Source organism: Gracilinanus agilis, chromosome 4 (genome assembly GCF_016433145.1).
Source record: "Gracilinanus agilis isolate LMUSP501 chromosome 4, AgileGrace, whole genome shotgun sequence".
Lineage (NCBI taxonomy): Eukaryota > Metazoa > Chordata > Mammalia > Didelphimorphia > Didelphidae > Gracilinanus > Gracilinanus agilis.
The window spans coordinates 507,545,894-507,570,341 of record NC_058133.1 but is presented as its reverse complement, the minus strand read 5'-3'; the positions used below and the strand labels follow the sequence as shown (position 1 = coordinate 507,570,341).

General features: G+C 48.9%; 1 protein-coding gene across 1 annotated transcript in view; it reads right to left on the bottom strand.

The window, feature by feature from the left end:
* IGF2BP2 (insulin like growth factor 2 mRNA binding protein 2) overlaps positions 1 to 24,448 on the bottom strand; it is a 113,658-nt gene that overhangs the window by 85,754 nt on the left and 3,456 nt on the right. Inside the window, exon 2 of the mRNA XM_044675639.1 lies at positions 1,985 to 2,019. Coding sequence (XP_044531574.1) covers positions 1,985 to 2,019 — 35 coding nt within the window. The remainder of the gene's footprint in view (positions 1 to 1,984; positions 2,020 to 24,448) is intronic.

Below are 24,448 nucleotides of genomic sequence, written 5' to 3'. Positions count from 1 at the left end.
AAAGGGACCATTAATTATCAGCACAGATAAAGTCTGTCTCTGTTTCCCTCTGTGTCGGTGTCTGTCTGACTCTCCCCAGGTGCCACGCTTATCACCTGCTGATGAGTCAAACGCTAAGTATTTATTCTGTGCCAAGGACTGGTGCTACAGAACCAAAACTGGAGCGGGCCTGCCCTCAGGGAATGGATAATCTATTGGGGGAGATGATATGCAGCCGTGTGACCACAGGCAAATCATTTAAAGTCTCTAGACCTCAGTTTCCTCATCTGTAAAATGAGAGAGTTGACTATTCCTATAGCCTCTGAGCTCCTTTCCCCCTCAAAGGTATTCACCAAGGAGACACAATGATCCAGTGGTGAGAGAAGGTCTCAGAGTGAGGAAGCCCTGGGTTCCTCCGGCTGGGTGACCTTGGGTGAGTCATTCTCATCGAACTGAAAATGACCTCTCAAAATCCTCTGATAATGGCTCGTACAGGCAATATGTCTTCTTTCACAAGATGACGAATGTGGATGTATTGTATGATAGCCTATGTATAATTTAGATCGTATGACCTGCCCTCTCTGGGATGGGGGAGGGAGAGAACATGGATCACAAATTGTCAGAAAATGATTATTAGAAATTGAACAGATAAGAAATCCTGTTTGCCTTCTAATGCTCTTCACACCCGGATCCCTTCATACTTTTCAAGTCCCGGCCCTTTTCCAGGCAGACATCCTTCCTCCTGTCCCCCTCCCACTCCCTGCAAAAGCAGGGTCTGGTTTTTAAGAAGTGCTAAGAGGCAATATTTGAACACAGCTCTCTATCAACTCCAACTCCACTTCCTCCGGTTTCCTTAAGTGATGATTTCTTCCAAAAAGCTCTTAGAAAGCAGCCTAGAGGATTACTACTGTCCAACTGGCCCCGGCTCTGTTCAAACTACCAAGAATTTGGAAGCTCAGCTAATTGGTTCCCAGTAAAAAGTGAAAACACAAACAAAAACCTAGAGGGTACCTGGAAGAATCACAAGAGGACCACAGCGGCTATCAGAGCCGTGTTCAAGTGAACGTCGTCCACTCCTTAATCTCTATGGCGTCTCCTAGCCATCCATCCCGGTCTTGGTGAGGGGCCTGCCTGCAGCACTGGGGGGCTGAATGGCGAGCCCAACATGCTTGGGCCTTTAGCAAGGTCATTTGGAAAGAAAAGAGGGTCACAGACACATTCTTGAGAAGAGAGCAGCCAGGAGGGAAAGCGGACAAGCAGGAGGGCAGCTCAGAGGGCCACAATCTGAACAGCTCAGAAATTTCAAAAGAAAAATACAAGGGGCTGCTGGGTAGCTCAGTGGATTGAGAGTCAGGCCTAGAGACAGGAGGTCCTAGGTTCAAATCTGGCCTCAGACACTTCCCAGCTGTGTGACCCTGGGCAAGTCATGTTAACCCTGTTTGTCTTAGTTTCCTCATCTGTAAAATGAGCTGGAGAAGGAAATTGGCAAACCGCCTTAGTATCTTTGCCAGGAAAATCCTAAGCGAGGTTACAAAGAGTCAGATACGATTGAAAACAAAAAATAAACCCTTCCTTCCTTCTTCATAATCTATCATCAGCCTGACATTAAATTATATAGCCATGCTTTTAAAAGGTTGCTTTCTAATGAATGATTTTTTGAGAGAGATTTTTAAAATCAGCAAAATCAATCACTATATCTGAAAAAAATCGGACCACATATGCGGTGTTGTGGCCTCGTGAACCTCTCACCTCTGCAAAGGAGTAGGGCAGGGGAATCTGCTCCTGTCTCTTCTAGGGGAGGGGACTTGTTCTTAGAAGTTTGACAGCATTAACTTTCAGGCCTTTTGAAACAGCTGCTTCTTCTTTACATTGTTACAATCACTGTGTAAATTGTTTTCTTGTCCTTTACTAGCAGGCTGAGCCTATTTGCCCAGGACATTTGACCAGTATATAATAGAAGCAGGACTTCAACTTGTTTCAACTTTCTGACTAGGAAGCTCTCTACCAACTCCATCATACGGCCTTCTAACACCCCCTTTACTATTTCAGGATCTACCCATTTCTACGCTATCGTTGAGAAAAATTAAAAAAAAATTTTTTTTGCTGAGCAAACCAGCAGGATAAGCAGATCTGAAGGGGGATGAATGCTCCACCCACAATTTGAGGCGCTCTAAACAAGGGATACAGGAAAGGTCTATGGTTTTGTCCCTAGGGAACTCCTAGTGTGAGAATTCCCTCTCTTGACCCAGGTAGGGATTCCTCAAATTCCCTGAGGCACGCAGAGGCTAAACAACTTAGTGCTTATAAAGCCTCAGATGAAGGATTTGAACCCAGGTCTTCCTGATTCCATGTCCAGCACAGTATCCATCACAAAGCTCTTGGGTCCATTCACAGAAGGTCCAGGGGGCAGGAAAGGCTCCTCTATCTAGATTTAAAGGGTCTGTTTGCTGGATCCCCATCCGTGCAAGAGGGCAGGGTCCAAACTGAAGAAGAAGGCTGGGGGGCCGGAGAAATGGCACAATCACGGTTAAGAGCCTCTGCCTAAACAAAGCCTACCCGATCCCCTCAAGGGTTCATGTTCTCGCTCCCTTTCCAATAAGTTACAAATGTATATCCTGGGACGGGGGTGGGTTTTAGCCTCACGAAGACTGGTTTCTCCGGGAAGGCAGGAGCTCTGGGACATTAGTCTTTGTATCCATGTTGCCCAGCACAGAGGAAACGACTGAGAACATTGAATCTTCTTCTAGGATGATACTAACAAAACAGTCAGGACGAGAGCTTTTCCCCTCCACGAGAGGGACTCGCTCCAGAGAAGCTTTGAACCGAAGACAGTTCTCCTGAGCCTGAGCATGGGGGAATGTCTGGGCAGCCCAGTGGGCAGCGCACTCGGGCCATGTCAAGTACAGGCCTGAGCTCCGGCCAGATGCTCCCTGGCTCAGTTTCCAAAGATACTCCCTTTGACTGAAGTCACCCCATCTCGAGCGAGGGCTCCCGCCACACGCCCCAGCTCCAACACGCAGCTGACAGGTCTGTGAGAGTTTGGCCAAACCCTTCCCTGGAATGAATCTCTCAACACGGAGGGCAGAGGAGGCAGAAGGAGAGACAAAACAACAAGAACCATCCCTACCTTCTTCCTTCTCTGGCTAAAATCCATCCCCTTACAGGAAAAGCCTTTCCCCATCCCTGTGGGCTTCTGGGTGCGGCAGTAGATAGAATGCCAGGTCTGGAATCAGGAAGACCTGAGTTCAAATCTGGCTTCAGACACGTCCTAGCTGTGTGACCCTGGGCAAGTCACTTCACCCTGTTTGGCTCAATTTCCTCATCTGTAAAATGGTCTGGAGAAGGATGTGGCAAATCACTCTAGGATTTTTGCCAAGAAAACCCCAAATGGGGCCACAAAAAGTCAAACATGACCGAAAAATAATTGAACAACAGCTTAATTCTAGGGTCTTCCCTCCGCATTGCATGTATAGCTTGTTTGCTTGCCTTTGTTCAATTATCTTTTGCCGCTAGGTGATGCTGTGGATGGAGGGCTGGCTCTGGAATCCGGAAGACCTGAGTTCAAATCCAGCTTCAGATACTCACTGTATGGTCCCAGGCAAGTCATTTAGCCTCAGTCTGCCTCAGTTACTTCAACTGTAAAATGGGAACCATAAAAGCACTGACGTTGCAGGGCTGTGAGGATCAAGTGTAATAATATATGTACAGGCACCTGGCATAATACCCAACCAAAGGTAAGCATTTTTTTTTAAACATTACCTTCTGTATTAAAATTGATCCTAAGCATCAATTCTAATGCAGAAGAGCGGTAAGGCTCTGGCGACTGGGGTTAAAAGACGTACCCAGCTTCACACAGGTAGAAAATATCTAAGGCCAGATTTGAACCCGGGGCCTCCATCTCCTGGCCTGGAACTTTAACCACGGAGCCACCTTCGATAGTAGGCTCTTAATAAACGCTTCTTCTCTTCTCCTTCCCCCTTTGCATCCCCAGTGCTTAGCCCGGCGGCCAGCTCAGAAGAGATACTTCGGAAATGCTTGGCGACTGGCCTATCCTGCTCTGCTCTCAGGTGGTTTCCAGAGCAAATCTGAGAACACGAAGCAGGCTTAGGGTGGTTGGTGACGACGATGCTGCTGGTGGTTTTTTAGCTGATGATACAAGAGGAGCCCTTGGAGAGAGCAGTGGGATCGGGGCCGAGTTCAAATCCTAGTGCTGCCCCTTAATTCCATGTGTGACCCCGATGGAAGTACCTCCACCGCGCTGGGCTTCGAGCTCCTATTGTGTCAGACAGGGAGGGCACTGCCCGCCTCACTGGGCTCAATTCAAGAATTCACTTAGTATTTATTAAATCCAACTATGTGTCGAGCACTGCTGTGTGTGCGTGTGTGAATCTTGTCTTAAACGAGACCAGGATCTCTGGCCTGCCAGGCACTTATTAAAGGTCTGGGCTGTCTGGAGGAACAAGAACTTCTCAACCCTGCCCCCCCCCAGTTTTAAACCAGAGGGGGAAATACACATGTATGTACACACACATACATGTGGATATGTATGTATTTAGATCTATATTCCCCCCCCCTCCACAAGCCCTGGCTAACCACAGTGTGACAGAATTCTGGGAAACGGGCCCTCTCCCAATGATACAGAGAGTAAAAGGACTCTTGTTTCCAGCAGAAACATCTGGACTTTATCAGGATTAGAAAAGCTGGTTTTTCAACCTATCGGCAGGCTGGGCCAAATCGATTCCTCCAGGTAGGCTCTTTGCATTTCTCCCTGCGCCGTCCCATCTTATTAGATTTGGGTCAAGGGTTCTGACCCGTCAGGATCGTCTCAGGCTTTGATCCTGCCACTCAGGGGAAGAGAAATCCTAATTATTATTCTAAGAAAGGTGTGAACAAGAATCTATTGCAGGAGAGGCCAATGTTTGTTTTTTGTTTTTAAACCCTTACCTTCTTTGTATTGGCTCCTAGGTGGAAGAGTGGTAAGGGTGGGTAATGGGGGTCAAGTGACTTGCCCAGGGTCACACAGCTGGGGAGTGTCTGAGGCCGGATTTGAACCCAGGACCTCCCGTCTCTAGGCCTGACTCTCAATCCACTGAGCTACCCAGCTGCCCCTGGAGAGGCCGACGTTGACCAAGGGACCATCCATTGCCTCTTATGATCATGGGGCTCTGCCATCCATGGTCAGTTAGAAACCCCCTCGGCTCGCCCCCACCTACCCGATAAAGCATTTTGTTTACAGCCCTCTTATAAGGCAGGATTTCCAGGGAAAGGCAAAGCTTCCCCCATGTTCTGTTTGGGTTGGCTTTTCCTTTTCTAAGGTAAGAGTATCAGTTTATCGATTCTCTCGGGTTAACTGGTCCAGCCAACATCATAAGCGATAAAGTGATGGAGGGCTCGGTGGCTCTCTCGCTTTTTCTTTTACATTTTCATTTAAAATCCTGTTGCCAGGGGTTTTTTTGGAGACCTGTTAGCAGCTCCTGCTATCACTGGCAGCACCCCTAGATGATGCTGCTGGATCAGAAACGGGCCGAGGGTTAGAGGAAGCAGAAACAGCTTTCCAATTTCCTGTGAAAGATTTTTTTTATCTTAAAACAGCCCAGCACCGGCAGATAGCCAACCGGGGTCTAAAAATCGTCTGGCCCTTATAAAGGAATAAAGGGATAAGTCACAACACCAATGGGTGAGGAGGACCCCAGACCCCACCAAGTCTAACTGGTACCTAAAAAGCCACCCGACTCCATCTCCTGCCAGTAGCAACCCCCACAAGGGGGCAACTTCTGTCTGAAAACCTCAGAAAGGGCTGCCTATTCCAGCCTGGGCTAGGGCTAATTGTGAGGCCATTTTGATTGTATTCGAGCACTAGAGAACTCAGTTATATCCCATTCAAATCTGGAAATTGCTTTGATAAATTTATTTCTGCAATTTCTCTCCAAGTATTACTGGAATCCATTACGAATGACCAAGGATACATCTGTTTGAGAACTGTTTCTTTATAGCACGCTTTATTTGAACCCCAAATCAAATTTCAGGCCCATCTTTATAGCCTTTAACAGGGTCCAAAATTTGGTCAAAATCAGCCACCACCTTCTAAAGTTCTTGTGAAGCACACCAAGAGGCGGACAAAAATGGGATTCAGAGCAGTCAGGGTGACTTCTACTCTCCAAAAAAGGGGAATAAGTCAAGTCTACAAGCATTTATTAAATTTCCCCTTCTGTGTGCCAAGGCACCATGCTAAGTGCTCATCCCTGAGTTTTTCAGTCACATCCCTACTCCACTTGGGGTTTTTCTTTCTTTCCTTTCTCTTCCTTCCTTCTTTCCTTCCTTTCTTTTTCTTTTTTCTCTTTCTTTCTTTCCTTCCTTCTTTTCTTTTTTTAACTCCTTCCCCTCTATCTTAGAATCAATACTGTGTACAGGTTCCAAGACAGAGGAGCAGTAAGGCCTAGGTGATGGGGGGTTAAGTGACTCATCCAGGATTACCAGCTAGGAAGTGTCTCTCCTCTCTAGTCCTGGCTCTCCACCCACTAAGCCATCTCACTGCCCCTATTTGGGGTTTTCTTGGCAAAGATCCAGGAGAGATCGCTGTTTCCTTCTAGCAATTGTGTGCCAAGCACTGGGCTAAGGGCTGGGCAAGTCAAGAAAGACCAAACTAGGTGCCTGCCCTTCGGGAGCTTACAATCTAATAGAACAGTCACAGCAAGCTCCTGGAGGGCAGAAGTGGTTTCACTCCCGTCTCTTCCCTCTCCCAGGCTTGCCCAGAGCAGCTGCCTTATTACTACTTGGTAAATGAAATCAAGTCAATCAGGAAAGGTAGAGCCAAGATACACCCAAATATGTCCTCACAACTCAAGGGGATTTTGGGGTTGTTTACATAACACTAAGCATTAATTAGTCACAGCTCCTCAGGCTAATGGTTCTGATCTGCTCCATGCATATTCCGGGTTGGAACAGACATTTAGATCATTGTCAAGCCCTAGGAAAATATTTAAAACTCTGTTAAGATCCACTTGTAATTTTTATTGTTGTTCAGTTGTTTCAGGCCTGACCCCATGTGGGGGTTGAGTAGTTAGCCTTTTCCTTTTCCAGTTCATTTGACATAAGGGGAAACTGAGGCCCATAGGCTCAAGTGTCTTGTCCAGGCTCACACAGGCTGGCCTTCCTGACTCTAGGTCTTGCACTCTATCCACCACTGCCATAGAGCTGGTCCATGATTTTTAATGGCCCCTACTTCATTACTGTTTTCAGTAGGAATTCCTAAGGGGAGAAATTTTTAATGAACAAAGTAGGTGAGGCAGCTTCATGCCTGAAGTCAGAGGATGTGGATTCAAATCCTGCCTTGGGCAGTTACCATTTGTGTGACTTTGGGCAAGTCAGTTTCCTCTGGTGTACAGAGATGGAGTTAGACTAGATCACCCTTTAAGGTCCTTTTCTAAATCTTGAATTATTATGGGAGAGATGGAGAAAGGAGAATCCAAAACATTTAGGCAGGGGAGGAATGCAAAGAACTTGGGTTTGGTTATATTTTTGCCATCATGTATAAGGCAGACTCATTCACTATCAAGTCTGGCCCATAAAGTTTCTGGCTCTTGAAAGGCCTCATATCTACTGTATAGTTAGTGTAAAAGTATTACATATGTCTTTTATTGTATCCAGGTAGCTCTCTTTCCTCCGTCGTAGCTGTTACAAAAGACTGGCCCTCCAAAAGGCTGAAAACGCACCCAAAATCTCTCTTCTTCACACCAGTGAGGAGCTAAGAGTGTGGAACTCTGCCCTGGGCTCAGGCACTATGTTAGTTTTAATGAGCTAAATTATGTGAAAGTGTAAATAAAGAGACAGAGTCCTAACAAGCCTACCAGCCTTTCTCTGTGAAGTCCAGCTCAGCCAGGGCAGGGCTTCCCCCAGACTCTGTCTTCATGTGGATTTCCCGGTAATCCTCAGCCAGAAGTCCCGGTGGTGTCTTCAGCCAGGGTTCCACCAACTCAGCCTCCTCCAAAGTCAAGGCAGGAATCTCAGCCACTCACCCAGCAAGCAGAGGCAGGATCCAGGGGAAAAGTCTCCTCCAAGCCAAGGCAAGGATCTCAGCCACTGACTCCAAATGCCAGGAGGAAATGATCCCTGGACCATGCCGGTCTCTTCTTTTATGCTCCTCTTTTCCACGCCACTTCTTGTCACTTCCTGCCGCTCCCCCTTCTTCTCAGAAAACCCAATTGCAATATTTCAATTTGCCTACCATTGCCCAAAAGGGGGGCCAATGACCTTTTGGGGTATGAGCTTACTCTAGTAAGTGACTTGTGAACTCTGTACTTAATGGTAAGTAGGGGTACTTTAAGTTCTTGATTTGATTAGCTAAAAATAGACAGAGGAGAGTTAATCCTATCTTCACAATGACCATTTCCCCATTGGCTTCCCCCTTGTTATAAGGGATGGCTCTCTGGGTAGGGCTTTGGAAATGTGATCGAAAAACAAAAATCTAACGATAAAAATTATTGGTCGAATATATAAATATATATATATATAAAGAAAGAGAGAGAGAGAGAGAGAGAGAGAATGATCATTCAGATTCAAAAGGCAAGGCACTAGGAAGTTGGCCAAGAGCTTCACTTTTCAAATCTGTGTTTTGTTCATTCTACAGATAAGGAAACTGAGGCTGAAAGAGATGACCTGATTTGCCCAGGGTGGCACAGTAACTAGATGGGTCTGAAGGCAGGATTCTAACTCAGGGCTTCCCCATGACCCCCATGGCCTGACTCCAAGTCTGACCCTCTGTCACCCTCCTATGCCTCCTAAACAAACCCAAGAAATGACCAGAAACACTCCCTTTTCTACTTTGCCCCACATCCATGATGACTCTATGAAGAAAGGATGCATCTATTTAGTTCTTCTGTGTGGCCTCGATTCCCAGTTACTGATTACTGCCCCGTGCTCTGGCCCTGGATGATGGCAAAGGGCTAACCGGGCATCTCAGATACTGACTGAGTCAAATATTTTAGGGGCAAACCCTAAAAAGAGGCCACCAGGTCTTGTCGATGACATTTGTGCTAACCGGCAAAGGGCTCAGAGTTGGAACGCAAAGGTCGACGCCAGGGCTTTGATTTCCTCAGTTGTGGAGCTGCTGGTGTCCCAGGTGTCCCTGGGAAAGCCCTGAGTGGTTCCCTTTGTGTAGTTTCCTAGCGTGTGAATTCTATGCTTTTTAAGGCTCTCTACTTTCCACGGGAAGTCAAACAAGCACAAGGACCCTTCGGTTCCTCTTATGAAAATCCATCTCAGGCTTAAAATGCTCTGCCTTCCTCGCAAAGGAAATAGTTTAAAGGTGTTGGATTGGTGTTTGGCCATCAGAGCACGCGCCCTCCAGGAGGCTGTGAAAGTACCATTAAACGATTCATTCTTCCCACTGAAAACCAGTCTGTGTGATGGTAAGAAACTACTGCAAGATGAGGGTCTATTCGACTGCAATAATATCAAGCTGCTCTGATGGGCCAAGCTTCCCCCCACCCGCCCCCAAGGAATGATGACTCCACTCGATAATAATTAGCAACAATAAATAGGAAGCTCTCCCAGAGGTCCCACTCCAGGGACTCTCCCCCCCAGGAGTCTGACAGGGAGGGAAATAAGCCGGGTGTGAAAATGCAGGCAGGAGCATTGGGTGGAGTGACAGAGCTCAAATCAAAGCGTGTCCCTTTAATTTAAGGAATGACGGATCACCGACTGGGGTGCCGTAAGCAATAATGAATATGAGGAATTCAGAGAAACTTGGAAAGGAAATGATTTTGTATTGACTTATCTGTGTAAATGGGCAGCTAAGTGGCATGGTAGATGGAGTCAGGAGGGCAAGAGTTCAAAACAAGCCTCAGACACTTACTAGGTGTATACCCTGGGCAAGTCACTTAATATTTATTTGCCTAAAAGCAAAAAAATAAATACTAGGTGATTTTTTTTCCTTAAAAATGACCCAATAATAATCCTAATTTTAAAAAGTAATCTTTTTAGGTTCAAATCCAGCCTCAGACACTTCCCAGCTGTGTGACCCTGGGCAAGTCACTTGACCCCCATGGCCCACCCTCACCACTCTTCCACCAAGGAGCCAATACAAAGAAGTTAAGGGTTTAAAAAAAAAAAGTAATCTTTTATAAGTTATTCCTAAGGAGGTAATCTGTAAAAGGGTTTCTTTGATTATTTAAGGGCAGGGAAGGAGGAAAGCATCCATTACACCAAAACACAATTTTTCAAAAAATTTAATAATAAAAAACGAAATAAATAAGCAAAGAAAGCAAAGGGGAGACGTCCATTCCTTTTTTCTTAATACTCACTTTCCATCTTAGAATCGATACCGTGGAAATCGGTTCTAAAGCAGAAGAGCAGAAAAGACTAGGCAAGATCTGTGTGACTTGCCCAGGGTCACAGAGCTAGGTAGTGACTGAGTTTTGAACCCAGGACCTCCCATCTCCAGGCCCGGGTCTTACTTAAGCCACTGAACCACCCTGCTGACCCCAAGATGTCTATTCTTGCCTGATAAGCCTTAAGGAGAGTTAAGACCTGCCGTTTCTCTAGTACTTTGTTGATCATGTCATTGGGTCCTCCCCTCTGAGATGGGTACAACGGATTCGGTTATCCCCATTTTACAGATGAGGTCGAGGCAGCTGCGGGACTCCCCTGGAGTCTCAGAGCCAATAGGGATAGAGGCAAGTTTCAAACCCAGATCTCTCCTTACTCCAGGTCCGGCCGTCACACTTAGTTTCATTATATGAAAAATAGCTACCCTCTCCTGGCCCTAAACAGCCCCTTTTTGAACAAAATTCCCCACTGGAGAGTTTGTTTCCCATGGGCCAATTCAGACCCCTGACCTCTGATTACTGGGTGTCCCAAAAGACTTGGGGCTATTAAGGCTTAGATGGGAGACCCCACAACGCGGAGCCATAAGAATGTTCACTCCTCAGAGGCGAGGGGTGCGTTTTTTCCTTCAGAATATCCAGAACCGTTTCCTCATCTGTAAAATGAGAAAAAAGCCGCTCAAGGGCTCTTCCCAGCTCCGACCATTTAGAACGTACCATGTTTGGAGCCAATCATGCGACCCGGGTTTAGGGAGCCGCTGCCACGCGCCAGGTCTTGGAGTTACAAAGAGGATAAAAAGAAACCATCTGGGAGGACCTCAAGGAATGGCCGCTCCACTGGGGCACACGCTGGTGTAGCCCCGGAAAGACAAGCTTCCGGGCAGCTCGGTGGCTGGAGAGCCAGGCCTGGAGTCGGCCTCAGACACTTCCTAGCTCTGGGACCCTGGGCAAGTCACTGGATCCCATTTGCCCTCATAGCTCTTCTGCCTCTGATCCAGGACTCAGTATGTAAGCCAGAAAGTAAGAGGGAAGGAGGGAGGGAGGGAGGGAGGGAGAGAGAGAAGAGGAAGGAAGGAAGGAAGGAAGGAAGGAAGGAAGGAAGGAAGGAAGGAAGGAAGGAAGGGAAGGGAAGGAAAGAAGAGAGGGAGGGAGGGAGGGAGGAAGGAAAGTAGGTTGACTTGGGGTTTGGAGGGTGGCTTGAAGGGAGGGAATCAAAGAAACCTCAATTGGGAAATGCAGCTTGAGCTGAGCTCTGAACCCAGTCTGGCCTTCTCTGTGGCAGGCAGGCCAATCTGGTTTCCTTGTGATTAAAACCCAAGCCAGTTCCCTAAGGATGCAGGACCATACAAACTGGGCTCTATCTCCTTGCGTTGGCTACTGTATTCCAAAAGAATTGGTTTCCTTTGTCATCTTTTTTTTTTTTTTAAACCCTTAACATCTGTGTATTGGCTCCTGGGTGGAAGAGTGATAAGGGTGGGCCATGGGGGTCAAGTGACTTGCCCAGGGTCACACAGCTGGGAAGTCTCTGAGGCCGGATTTGAACCCAGGACCTCCCGTCTCTAGGCCTGACTCTCCATCCCCTGAGCTACCCAGCTGCCCCCCTTTGTCATCTTAAGTATCTTATTTTACCCACTTCAACCCCTAATTCCAGGCCTCCCAGACTGTCCAAGAGGTCCCCGGTGCACAGAAGCTGTCTAACTTTTCACCCAAACCTGCCTCCCATTCCCACCCCCACCCCGAGGCAGCCCACGATCTGGGTATGACCACAGATCACTCAGAAAGAGGGCAATGCCATAGGGAGAAAAACCAGTCCAGCTGCATCTATGAGAGATAAATGACTCAAGCGCTCACCCACGGGATTCCACCCACTCACCCATTCCCCCTTGGAGGCAACATTTGGCCAGGAGAGATGTCTTCCTTTCTGCAAACAGCACCTGAGGAAAGCGCCCGGTGTGCAAGGCTGGGCAGTTCCCAGGCCCTCCTCCTCCTCCTCCCCTTGACCCCAATCCCAGCAGGAGCCGCTGGTGTCCACGGCCCATTCCAGAGGAGGCCTCTCCAGAAAATCCATACATTCCAAAGCATTGAGCAAGCTTGCACAGGCCTCCCCAGCTTGGGGATAGGGGCAGCCTCCCCTCTCTGGGGGCAGAGCTGGGCCTCCCCAGAGTTCCCAGATCCTCGTTCCCCTGGGGCTGTCCAAGGAGAAAAAACAAGGAGGAGGAGGAGGAGGAGGAGGAAGAAGTAGCAGCAGACATGGAGCACACAGGCCAAAGGCCCCAGGAAGGAAGCAGAGGAGAGCCCTCGATCGATGCTTCTCCACACGCTCCCTGGGAATTCCTGGGTGTCTTCCTGGGGCTCTGATCTGGGAGGCTGGCCCCCCCCCAACAGCCTGTTCTTTTCTGGGACCCCGAGCTGAATCCAATGGTCGTCTGAACACGGGGAGCCCCTCTCTGCCTACCTCCCCAACTCCCCTGGCTGGCAAGGACCACTCCGGATTTATCCTCCATCATTCTGTCGGAACTTCTCGTCTCCCTGATCAGAAAGGAAGCGCCCAGGGAGCGGGAGCCGAGATCGATTCTGTCTTGGATCTGGACTTGGATCCCGAGTTCGAGCACGGCGCCTGGCATACGCCAGTAATGAGGGCTGGAGACAGAATTTGAACTCAGACCTTTCTCAGAACTAAGTTGAGCACTCTATCCACTCCGCCACCCAGCCTAGAACGCGGGTCTTCCTCACTTTGAGGGCTCTCTCGGCTGTTATTCCTGGTATTATAGCGACGATCAGAAAACCACCAACCCACGGGCTCCCTGAGCTTCCATCCAAAGTGGGAGAATGTTCCAAGAATGGGCCCGAGGCCAGCCTGCCCTTGAACTCAACAGGGGGGGTTTTCTGTCTCTTAAGACTCAGCATCTCCAGCCAATCAGGGCTGGTGGGTTGGTTTCTTTCATTTTCTAAGGGGGGGGATCGAGCCCAAAGAAAACGATAATAAAGTTGGGATTCCCGACCTCTCGGCTCCATGATGAGTGTTTCAGAAGGTGCTCTGAAAACCCGGCGAATCGTTTCAGCGATTTTTATGCTACGAGATAGTCCGTCAACTCAGGGCTTCTTGGGATATTTTTTAAGTATCACCCCCAGCCCCTCCCCCCCCCATCCATTAGCCTCCCTGGGCCTCACTCTGGTCATCTCTGAAATCCAAGTCTTGGTCTCCAAGGCCTCTTGGGGCCCCTTCCAGCTCTACGCCGGGGACCCCAAATCCGAGCATCTCCGCTGGTCCTCTCTCATTGCCAGCAGAACGATTTATAAAAACGTCAAAAACGATTTGTAAAACTGTAGAAAACAGTTCCTAAAAAGCCCCCGGGTCTTGGAGAAGAGGGGGGCGTTTCGGCCCCGCACAGGGAGCGGTTCTGGATTTCGGCAGGTTCTGGACCTGTTGGGGGAGGCCCAGGGACGCCATCTCAGAACCGGGGCCAGCCGCCTCCACTCCTCATGGAAGGAAACTTTGCTCGAGTTCATTTAGGGAAAAAATGATCTTGTCCTTTTCCTCCCCCCGGAGGTTCGTGGACCTCCCGAAACGTCTCGGTGGCCCTCGGGTCAAGGATGCTCTTGAGCACAAACCCATCCCTGGGCCAGGAAGGCCCACGAGGTTCTGAAGGAAGAAGGAGCCGCTCTGTCCCATTTACTGGTGCTCCTCTCCCTCGGGCACCCCCAGCAGGCCGCTGCGAGATGTCCGTGGAACTTCGGGGGGCGACGATCATACACGATCCCCCTCCCCGCCAGGGTCTCTCCTCTGCTCTTCGTCCTCTCCCCCGTCGGAGGGGAGGTTCTTCAAAGCAGCAACTGACTGCCTTTGCTCAGCACAGTGCCAGGCACACAGTACACGCTTCATAAATGGACTGACTGCCAACCGTGGGGAAAACAGTAAAGTAAACTTGACTGGCCATGCTTGCTCCGGCCCCTATTCTTCCTCTTGTTTTTATCTTGGCTGTTTTGTTTTTCACCTTTTCCTTCTTAGAATCAGTACTGTAGGGGGCAGCTGGGTAGCTCAGTGGATGGAGAGTCAGGCCTAGAGACAGGAGGTCCTGGGTTCGAATCTGGCCTCAGACACTTCCCAGCTGTGTGACCCTGGGCAAGTCACTTGACCCCCATGGCCCACCCTTACCACTCTTCTGCCTTGGAGCCAATGCTCAGTATTGACTCCAAGACAGAAAGTGAGGGTTATTTAAAAAAAAAAAAAAAAAAGAGTGCTGTGTATTGGTTCCAAGGCAGAAAAGCAGCAAGGTTAGAGGATGGGGGTTAAGTGACTCGCCCAGGGTCACCCAGCAGGGAAGTGTCTGAGGGCAGTATGGATAGATCTGTTATCAAAAGTCCAGCCTGGCTCAGAGGGTGAGACCTACCAACAGGCTGGCCTGCCACATGGGGATAAACATTAGGAACTCTCAGGGACCCACTGGGAACGGTGAAGGGGGACCCCTGCATCAAGTGTTTCCTATGGGCTAGGCACAAACAGGAGCAAAAAGAAAAAGAGTGCCTGCCCTCAGGGGGCCTCCCTTCTCATGAGGGAAAAAGACAAACTGCCAAGGGGTAAATATGTGGTAAATACACAAGCAGGAGTTCGCGGGGATCAGAAGATGCAGGTTCGATCTCCCCTCTGACATGTACTACCTTTGTGAACATGGACAAGAGACCCTTCACCTCTCCTGCCTCGGTTTCCCCTTCTGTAAAATGAGAGAATTGGCCTTACTGGCTGCTAAGGTCCCTTCCAGCTCTAGATGATCTTATGCTTGACCTTGAGTCAGTCCTTCCCCACTGGGAGCCTCAGTTTCCTCTTCTGTAAAATGAAGATGTTGGACTGGAAGCCTCTGGTGTTCCAAGCAGCTCTAGGGCCAAAAGTCAATGATCCTTTAAGCATCTTAAACTTTGGATCAGAGAAACCCTTCTAGTCCCTGCTCTTCTCCATGAGTGTCTAGCCAGACCCACCGGAGGCCTCCGGATGGACTAGAGGCTGCCGGGGGATTGGCTGGGGGGACCACCCCCAAGCTGAGGACCACCGGGGGCCACGGGGCCTGACTCTCCAAAGGAACCCCGCCAGGACGGGCCTCCCCACAGGGCTGGCCGCCAAGACATCATTTGGGGGATGCGAGTGAGTCATAAAACCAGCTGTTTACCAGGCAGGCTTCTGAGGCACAGAAGCAAAGGACGGAGGCTAACCTTTGAGTGGTTCTGAGTTCGGATTCTGGTTTGACGCCGTTTCTGCTGTCTTTACAGGATTGAGGCAATGTGTATGTGTGTTCGTCTTCCCCACCACGAGCAGCCTCTGGGCTTATGACACGGCCCGGGTTTACACGGCCACCCGAGATTTACCCATTTTATATATGGTTACTGCCTTGAACGGAATTTGCCCAAACTCCAAGCTCAGCCTGGGAGCCTTCCAAATTAGGAAGGAGGAGAAATGCCCTGCTCAGGGGTCTTGTCCCAGTCATTTCACCCCCTACCCGAAAAGAGCTGAAGCTCATGAACAGGCGAAGAGCCTCCTGGCCAGTGACAGCTTCAGGCGTGCTGCCCCCAGGGAGAACCCCAAAAGGAATGAAGCAGGTTGGCCCCAATTTCCCCGCTAGCCTGTGTACTGGGGCCCAAACTGGAAGGTATCTTGGGGGAGCAGCCAGAGTGCTGGGTCTGGAGTCAAAAAGTGAATATAAGGGGGCAGCTGGGGAGCTCAGTGGATTGAGAGTCAGGCCTAGAGACGGGAGGTCCTGGGTTCAAATCCGGCCTCAGACACTTCCCAGCTGTGTGACCCTGGGCAAGTCACTTGACCCCCATGGCCCACCCTTACCATTCTTCCACCAAGGAGCCAATACACAGAAGTTAAGGGTTTAAAAAAAAAAGTGAATATAAAAAGAAGAAGAAAAGGTCAAGGCTAGCTCGAACGCAGCAGCTACATATTTTTACTTTATTTATAAACAAATTACACTAAAATGGGGGGGGGGGGATCCTAAAAACTGGGCCAGCCCCTCCAGCTTCCTTCTGCCTCCCAGACATCACCGGCTCAGAGAAGGACTGACCTGGGCCTGGGGCCCTTCTGGTGGTCCTCCTCTTCCTCCTCCTCCACCAAAAGGTCACCCTGGTGATGGTGCCGTCGCTTTCTGCTGCCAAAATTACTTTGTATATTTTGTATTTCAACGCACTCAGCATCATGGATAGAAAAGCAGCCCCCGAGGCTGGGAGTCCTGGGTCTAACCCGTCTCAGATACAAAGTGGCTGAAGGACCCTGGGCGGGTCCCCTAACTTCCGGGGGCACCAGACTGTGAAGACTTTCAGCCCCTGGATTGGCAGGAAAAGTGACACAGGGATTGGTTGAATTTACTCCTCAGTCTACACCAGCGGTTCCCAAACTTTTTTGGCCTGCGGCCCCCTTTCCAGAAAAAAATATGACTTAGCGCCCCGTGTCATGTACTATCACCGCCCCCTTACAGTTATTCACCACCCCCAAATGCATCTGTGGCCATCACCGCTCCACTGGATCGCTGCAGCACCCACCAGGGGGCAGTGGTGCCCACTTTGGGAATCACTGGTCTATACCTTCCCCAGCATCTCCTCCTCTTTGCCCCTCTCTCCCTCTATCATCTCTGACCTCCTTCATTCCCAGCCTCCCAACTCCTGACCTTGAACTCTGCCCCGCTGCCCTCTCCCCAGCCATGCCCAAGGCAAACCCCCTCCTCTTCTAATACCGACGATAGCAGCAATGGCTCGCAGCTCTACAGGGCTTCAAGGTTGACAGAGTGCCTTGCAGGAACCGCCTCATTTTATCCTCACAGCAGTCTTGAGAGAGGGAAAGTGCAGAGCCATTTTGCAGATGAGGAAACCGAGGCTGACAAGAAAAGTGTCCTGCAAGTGACTGAGGCAGGATCTGAACTTGGGTCTTCCTGATTCCAGGTCCTAGGCACTCCCTTCCAGGCTTTACAACCTCTGGATGCAGGCACCACCATTCAGGGAATCTCCCCCACCATGTGTAAGCCTGGGGTTAGAAACTCCTGGGAGAGACAGAGCGTGTTTCATTTGTATCTCCTGACACTGTGGTGGGCTGTAGAATAAATACTTTTTTTTAAGCCCTTACTAAGGGTTTTTAATCAATACTACGGCTCAGTTCTAAGACAGGAGAGCAGTAGGGCTAAGCAAACAGGGGTAAGTGACTTGCCCAGGGTCACCCAGCTAGGAAGTATCTGAGGCCAGATTTTAACCCAGGATCTCCCATCTCTAGGCCTGGCTCTCCATCTACTGCCCCCTGTCCATGCCCTGTTGTGTTACGGACACCTGTCTGTTTCGGTCAGATTCTCCCTCCTGGAATTTTAAGATCCAGAGGATCACAGTCATACCATTGCTGGGTTTATACCCCAAAGATATTATAGGGGGAAAAGACATGTACAAAAATATTGATAGCCGTGCTCTTTGTGGTGGCAAAAAATTGGAAAACAAGGGGATGCCCTTCGATTGGGGAATGGCTGAACAAATTGTGGTATCTGTTGGTGATGGAATACTATTGTGCTGAAAGGAATGATGAACTGGAGGAATTCCATGTGAACAGAAAGACCTCCAGGAACTGATGCAGAGTGAAAGGAGCAGAGCCAGAAGAACATTGTACACAGAGACTGATACACTGTGGCACAATCAAACTTAATGAACTTCTCTACTAGCAGCAATGCAGTGATCCAGGACAATTCTGAGTGATTTATGAGAAAGAAAACCAGCCACATTCAGAGGAAGAATCACAGGAGGAGAAACACAGAAGGAAAACAACAGCTTGAACACATGGGCTGATGGGGATACTATTGGGGATGGAGACACTAAACGATAACTCTAGTCCAACTATCAATAATATGGAATTAGGCCTTGATCAATGATACATGTAAAACCCAGTGGAATTGCGCGTTGGCTAAGGGGGATTAGTGGGGTTTGGGGGAGGGGGAAAGAACATGAAATATGTAATTATGGGAAAATATTCAACATTTAAAAAAATAAAGAAATAGGTCTTGATCGATGACACATGGAAAACCATGGAACTGCCCGTCAGCTATGGGGGGTGGGGTGGTTTGGGGGGGAGATAGTGGAGGGGAGAGTAAGAACATGAATCATGTAACCATGGAAAAATTAAAATTAATAATAAAAAAAAGATCCAGAGGATCAAAGGGCTTTCCAGCTCTCCCCCAGCCCCTGCTGACACACAGTAGACTGTAGACCCTTGGTGGCAACTCCTGTGGTGGATGGGGAGACCTGGGAAGAGCCAGACTTCATACCGAGACTGAGCAAATAGAACAGACGTAGGAACGCCCAAGAGTGCCCCTGACAGATGCCAGTTAAGGCCCCCGCTGGACAGAAGCCGCCTCCGAGGCCCCAAGGTTCCCATCCTCGGTGACAGCTGTGTGTAGCCCTCCTCCCACCCCCAAACCTCCTCGACGGACCTTTATTCCGTCTGGCGACATACCGCTTTGCTGTCCACAACCAAAACCACGTGCAGGGTCCCGGGCCAGAGATGGCACTCGCCTTCCCTTCCAGAGGCCAAAAGCCTTAGAGAGACATTTTTTTCCTGGAACAAAGACATTTTTTCCCCCTTGCCTGCTTTGTGGAGGGAGCGGACTAACGTTTTACCATCCAAACAGGAAAAGTAAAACCTTCAAAATAATGCTGATGGCGCACTGCAATGTGGCTGCTTGAAATAGAACACGTACGGTGCATGCTAGCAAATGAAGACGACCAGTTTGGAAGGAGGGAGTCAGATTAGAAAGTACGAGGTTTGTTCCCCCAAAAGATTTAATGATCCTAGAAGTCCAGAATCTTGAGGCTAGGAAGGATCCTCAGTGGTTAGCTCATCCGACCCATGCCTTATGGGACAGTGTTGTCATCACATTGCCAGCAAGCACTCATCCAGATTCCAAATGAATACCTCCATGGATGGGAAACTCACTACCTTAGGAAGCAGCTTATTGGGGTCAGGAAGTGGGAGGCAGAGGCAATTCCTATTGTCAGAAGTTTTTTCTCCGTTATTTCCCCAAAGTTCTCTCTCTGTCTAACTGTTCCCCCTCAGCTGATCGCCAAAGGGACTGGGAACATCTCCTCTCTATCAAGTTGTCCTTCAAATGGCTGAAAACAACTCCTGGGTCACCCGTAAGTCTTCTCTTCCTTCTCCCCCACCTGGCCTGGCACCGACCCCTTGCCCATGCTGGTTGCCCTCCTCTGGACAGGCTCCTGTTCGTCAAGGTCATCCGTCCTGAAATCTGGAGGCCAGAACTGCCCACAATTCCCTTGGTGGATTCTGACGGGGCCTAAGGGCAGCGGGACTCTAGAACCTCCCTCATTCTGGACACCATACTCGAATGCAGCTGAACATTGCCTTCAGGTTCCGGACTGCTACGGATCACACTGGTGGCTCATATCGGACATCTGGTCCATTCGAGTCCCTCTACCTCTTTTTAACACGAATGGTTGTACAGTCACACCTCCCCCAGGCTACAGTCAGAGGTATTGATTTTTCGGTCCCAACTGGAAGAATTTATGTAGGTCCACTGCATGGTTCAGGCAAAAAGAGTGCCGGATTTAGGGACTGGACCCCTTGGCCAAGTCACTTCAGTTCCTCAAGCCTCTGTTTCCTTGACTCTAATTTGAGAGTCTATCAGAAGACCCTGAAGATCTCCTTCTACCTCTAAAGCAGGGATCCTCTGACATTTTTGTCTTGTTAAATCTAGTCCATCATTCTCTCTCTCTGTTTTAAAACTCTGACCTTCTGACACAGAATTAAAATGGTGTATTAGTTCCAAAGCAGAAGAGTGGCAAGGGCTAGGCAGCTGGGGTTAAATGACCTGCCCAGGGTCACACAGCTAGAAGTGTCTGATCCAGATTTGAACCCAGGACTTGAGACATCTCCAGGTCTGGCATTCTATCCACCGAGCCTCCTAGCTGCCCCTTGTCATTCTCATCTGTCCAGCTCTTTCAACAGATTTGCTGTCACCCAGCTCTGTGGTATCCACACATTTGATACGCCTGCCTACATCGTGTCGCCCAACGCCCCATGGGGAAAGCTAAAGATGGCGGAGCTCATCTTCATGAGAAGGCTCGTCAAGCCCCACTGGGGAGTTCTACATGTCTGCTTTTCTCAAGCCATGTTCTGTTGAACACCCCCAAAACCCCAACTCCTCTGTGGCATTTTTTAAATCTGAGCTAGGAGCTGCCGCCATATCTGTTTGTAAAGTTTCAGTCGCAAACTCAATCAGAATAAGCTCTCAGCGATGCGGGATCTTCTGTTTTTCTGCATCACTCGGGGCATTTCTAGGAAGCAAAATGGCAACTGACCCTTTCCCCAATCCAGTTTCTGAATGGAAATAGAATTCAAAAACCCAAACAATGTGGCTTTTTGAAAAATCCGGGTCTCCTAGGCTGCTCCAATTCTCTCTCCCCCCGGAACCACTCCGAGAGCTGTTTGCTCAGTGTATTTCACATATGTTTCATTTTCAGGCTTGTAAGCTCCATAGTAAAGCCCGGGGCCTGGCAGAGAGTTGTGTAGCGGGAATACCTAGAGAAAAAAACAGGAAAAAGAGGCGGGGAAAAATCTGTCTTGGACGGTCCTTCTGACAGGCGCTCATTTTATTGAAAAGGCTCAAAGTCACCCGCTTCCGTGATTGGACGATCAATCGGTGAGCCCTAAAAAATGTGCCGGGCGATGGGAAAAGAAGGGCCCAAAATGAAACCAGTCCCTGCCCTCGAGGGGCTCCCATTCCTCCGCCAATCCCAAGCAGTTTCTGCTGTTCTAAAACTTGAATACAAGCCTGATCATCCTTGGGTAAGGTCTCGGGAACCACACTGGTCTAATCATTTGGTTATCTGCTACTTTCTCGCTCTATCCTGAAACGTGGGCTACTTCCTGCCAGGCTGAGCCCCTCCACCTTTCTTTGTTTTTAAATGTGACAAAACATAAATCATAGAAACGACATCCAGGACTCCGGCGAGGAATCTGCTCCCAGATCGGCTCTACGCACGAGGGGCTGCGATTCAGTTTCCCACAGCAAATATACAGCCATTAGAAAAACAAAATCCATTTTAAAAGGCACCAACAGTCTGCGTTAAAACCCCCGAGCTTCTGATGGCTCCATTGACTTAAAGAAGCGGACATTCAGGCCTAGAGTCAATGGAAGGCCATTTTTCCATTTCAAAGTTTAGGGAACATTCTATAAGTAAAACATGGTGCTTTACTGAAAACAAGAGTGAAATCTTAATGTTAGGATGCATCTGCTTCTACATCATCTGAGGGGTTTTTGTTGTTGTTGTTGTCTTTTTTTTTTAACGTCTGGACCTGGGAAACCTCCGTGAAGTTCTCTTCCTGAAATTTAGGGAAAAGCTTTTTCCAATTTCATGGAAAAGCTTTGGTAAATTTTCCTAGTAAACAATCGGAACGCTTTGGAATCTCAGAATGGCAGCAGCACAAGTTCTGCTCATTTCCCCCCTGCCAGAATGGTCCTTTGAACGGAACGGTCAACAATGTGATACGCCCACCTCCAGATTGCTCTTCGGGGGTCCTCCTAGGAGCTACCCATTGCAAGGACACCCTGTGGGGTAGTCAAGTCCCCATTTGGGAAGAATGGGACGATGAAAGTCAGTCCTCTGAGTAAGTGCAATTGGAAGGGCCCATTTCGGCATTCGCCCCTTTCCCAGACTGAACTGCCACAGAAATCTAATGAGGCCGTAGCAAAATGGGAAGCCAGAAACCTGCTGAAGCGACTGTATTTGGCTTATTTCTCTGGGAGAAATCAGTTCCTCGGATGGCAATTCTTTTCTGTCTTCCACTAAATCACATAAAAAGATAAACCGAGCCGGGTGTTTTCTTTTTCTTTTCACAGCAAATTGGGACGGCAAACTCGCCTTTTCATGTGAGACACAAACAATTAGAATCTTTTCTTCTTTATTCTGGAATGCTTTAAAAGAGAGCTCAAGAACTGGCGACCACATTTCACAATCCCCCCCCACCCCAGCCCCCATCTCCAGGCAGCACAGGAAGACATGGAGGGAGCCTCGGCTTGCTCGCTGGCCGAAAAACAAATTCCAATTCAGAAACCAAATTACAATGATCATATATAGCTCTGGCTGGCTGATGTATACAATCCCATCTGCCTCCTCCCTTTGGCACGAACAATTCCTAATTCAACAAACGCTGCTGAAGGAGGCGAACTCACATCCTCGGAGAAGCCGAGGAGGCTCTTCTCGGTTCTGTGAGAGAATTTCAAACTCATGTGCAAGGAGGGCCGAGGAGTTCTGTTTGTTTGTTTGGGGGCTGGCTCGGGGCTTGTGAGGGTTTTTTTTTTTCTTTTTGGTATTTAATTCCACCATACACAATGTGGTACATACAAGGCAAACACAATCGGGACACTGTTTTCTTTAACATTCCTATAGGAGACCGAGGCCATTTACATGGGAGAGAACACAATTACTGGTTTTGAAAAATCATGAAAGACAAATTCATGGCTTTTTCCTCCAACACCTCCCAGGAGTCACATCCTCCCTCCCAGCTTGGGTCATGTCTGTCCCAGGCTTCTGGGTTCTTCCGAAGTGGGGGTGGGGGGGCCGTGGATGTGTATGTATGTGTGTGTGTGTGTGTGTGTGTGTGTCCCCTCTTCTCCCCCAATGCAGTTTCTGGAAGGCTCCCACCAGCACTGGTTACAGAAACATACTCAAAGCAGAAGGTCTTCTCAAAAACAAATCGGTGGGCTAGATCTGAACCAAACTGTCAGGAGCGTGTAAAGTGAAACTTCTCCAGGAGCAGGCGCGGGCCCGAGGGTGCCCAGCACAAATAAAGCTTATCAGTCCTCTCCCTTTCGGGCACCTTTGATCTAAACAGACCCCATGGCAAAACCGGATCCAACCAAATACTGTCATGGTTGGGGGGGGAAAGGGGGGAGGAGAGGGAGGAGAAGACTCAAAGGTTGTTTTCTTTTTAATTCAATCCAGTCTGCAAGCCAATGTAGGCAACAAAGGGAAGGGATGCTTGTTCCCCACTATTTCTACAGTTGCAAGACTTGTATTTGAGGAAAAAAGGCCAAACAACAAGCCAAGTATGAGCAAACCCAAAACAAAGCCCCCAAAGCAAATAACGATTTTTATTTCCTTTTGAAATTTTGGATCTAAATTTTCAAAGCCCTCTGGGGGGTGTGTGTGTGTGTGTGTGTGTGTGTGTGTGTGTGTGTGTGTGTGTGTGTGTGTAAACACACATCCATCTGTATGCACGCGGGTACGAGTGTGCAAACCATCATCAGACAAGAGAAAACCATCTCAGCAGCTGCACCCAAGGGAGAGTGGGAAGGGCCGTCTCCTCAGCTGAAGGACTTTCAAAATCAAACCAGGTCCTGGCCCCCCCCAGGCCCGCAGAAAGAAGGTTACTGTGTCCCCCTTCAGAAAATGCAATGACTACATCCATCAGGGCAGCTGGGTTCTAACTTGCTCCTTTTTCTCAGAGATTCGGAGAGGATGGGCATCCACAGACACCCAAAGCCAGAAAAAGCAAGAAGGGAAAAGAAAACTCGAAAGCTGCCTTCTCAGACGTGCTAGGCCACTTGGGTTTGGGAGAAGGCCCTAGGGACCCGGCTCCCAGCCATGAGCACATCCACATCTGGGCCGGCACTCTCCCCCCCTCCCTCCCTCCCCCCCAATCCTCCATTCCCAACTAATCACTGAATCCAAAGGAAATTCAAATCAACTAATAAAAAACCATGAAACTCCAGGACAAACCACCAGGCTTCAGGACTTGTGCATTCAAATGGTATGTTCAAAGTGAATCACACCCAGAGCTGCGTTGCAGTCCTGGGGAAGAGTCCCACAGCCCACGTCCACAGAGAAATCCGGCCCAAGGTGGAGCCACGGAAAACTTTTCTACCTATACCGTGACCTGGACCATGGGGTCAGCGAGGCTTGGCTTAACGGGCACCACTCCCAAAGCACCATTTCTCTGCTTTTGGGGCGGAGGAGATGGCACGAGGGTGGCAAAAGCAAGCCTAGAACACATACAATCAAAGCTATTTCAGGGTCAGCCTGTACATCTTTCAGACAGATTGGTTTGAGTTTCACTGAATACCTGTCAGCAACTTCAGAATTTCAAATGCAATCAAAGCTTTCTTTTT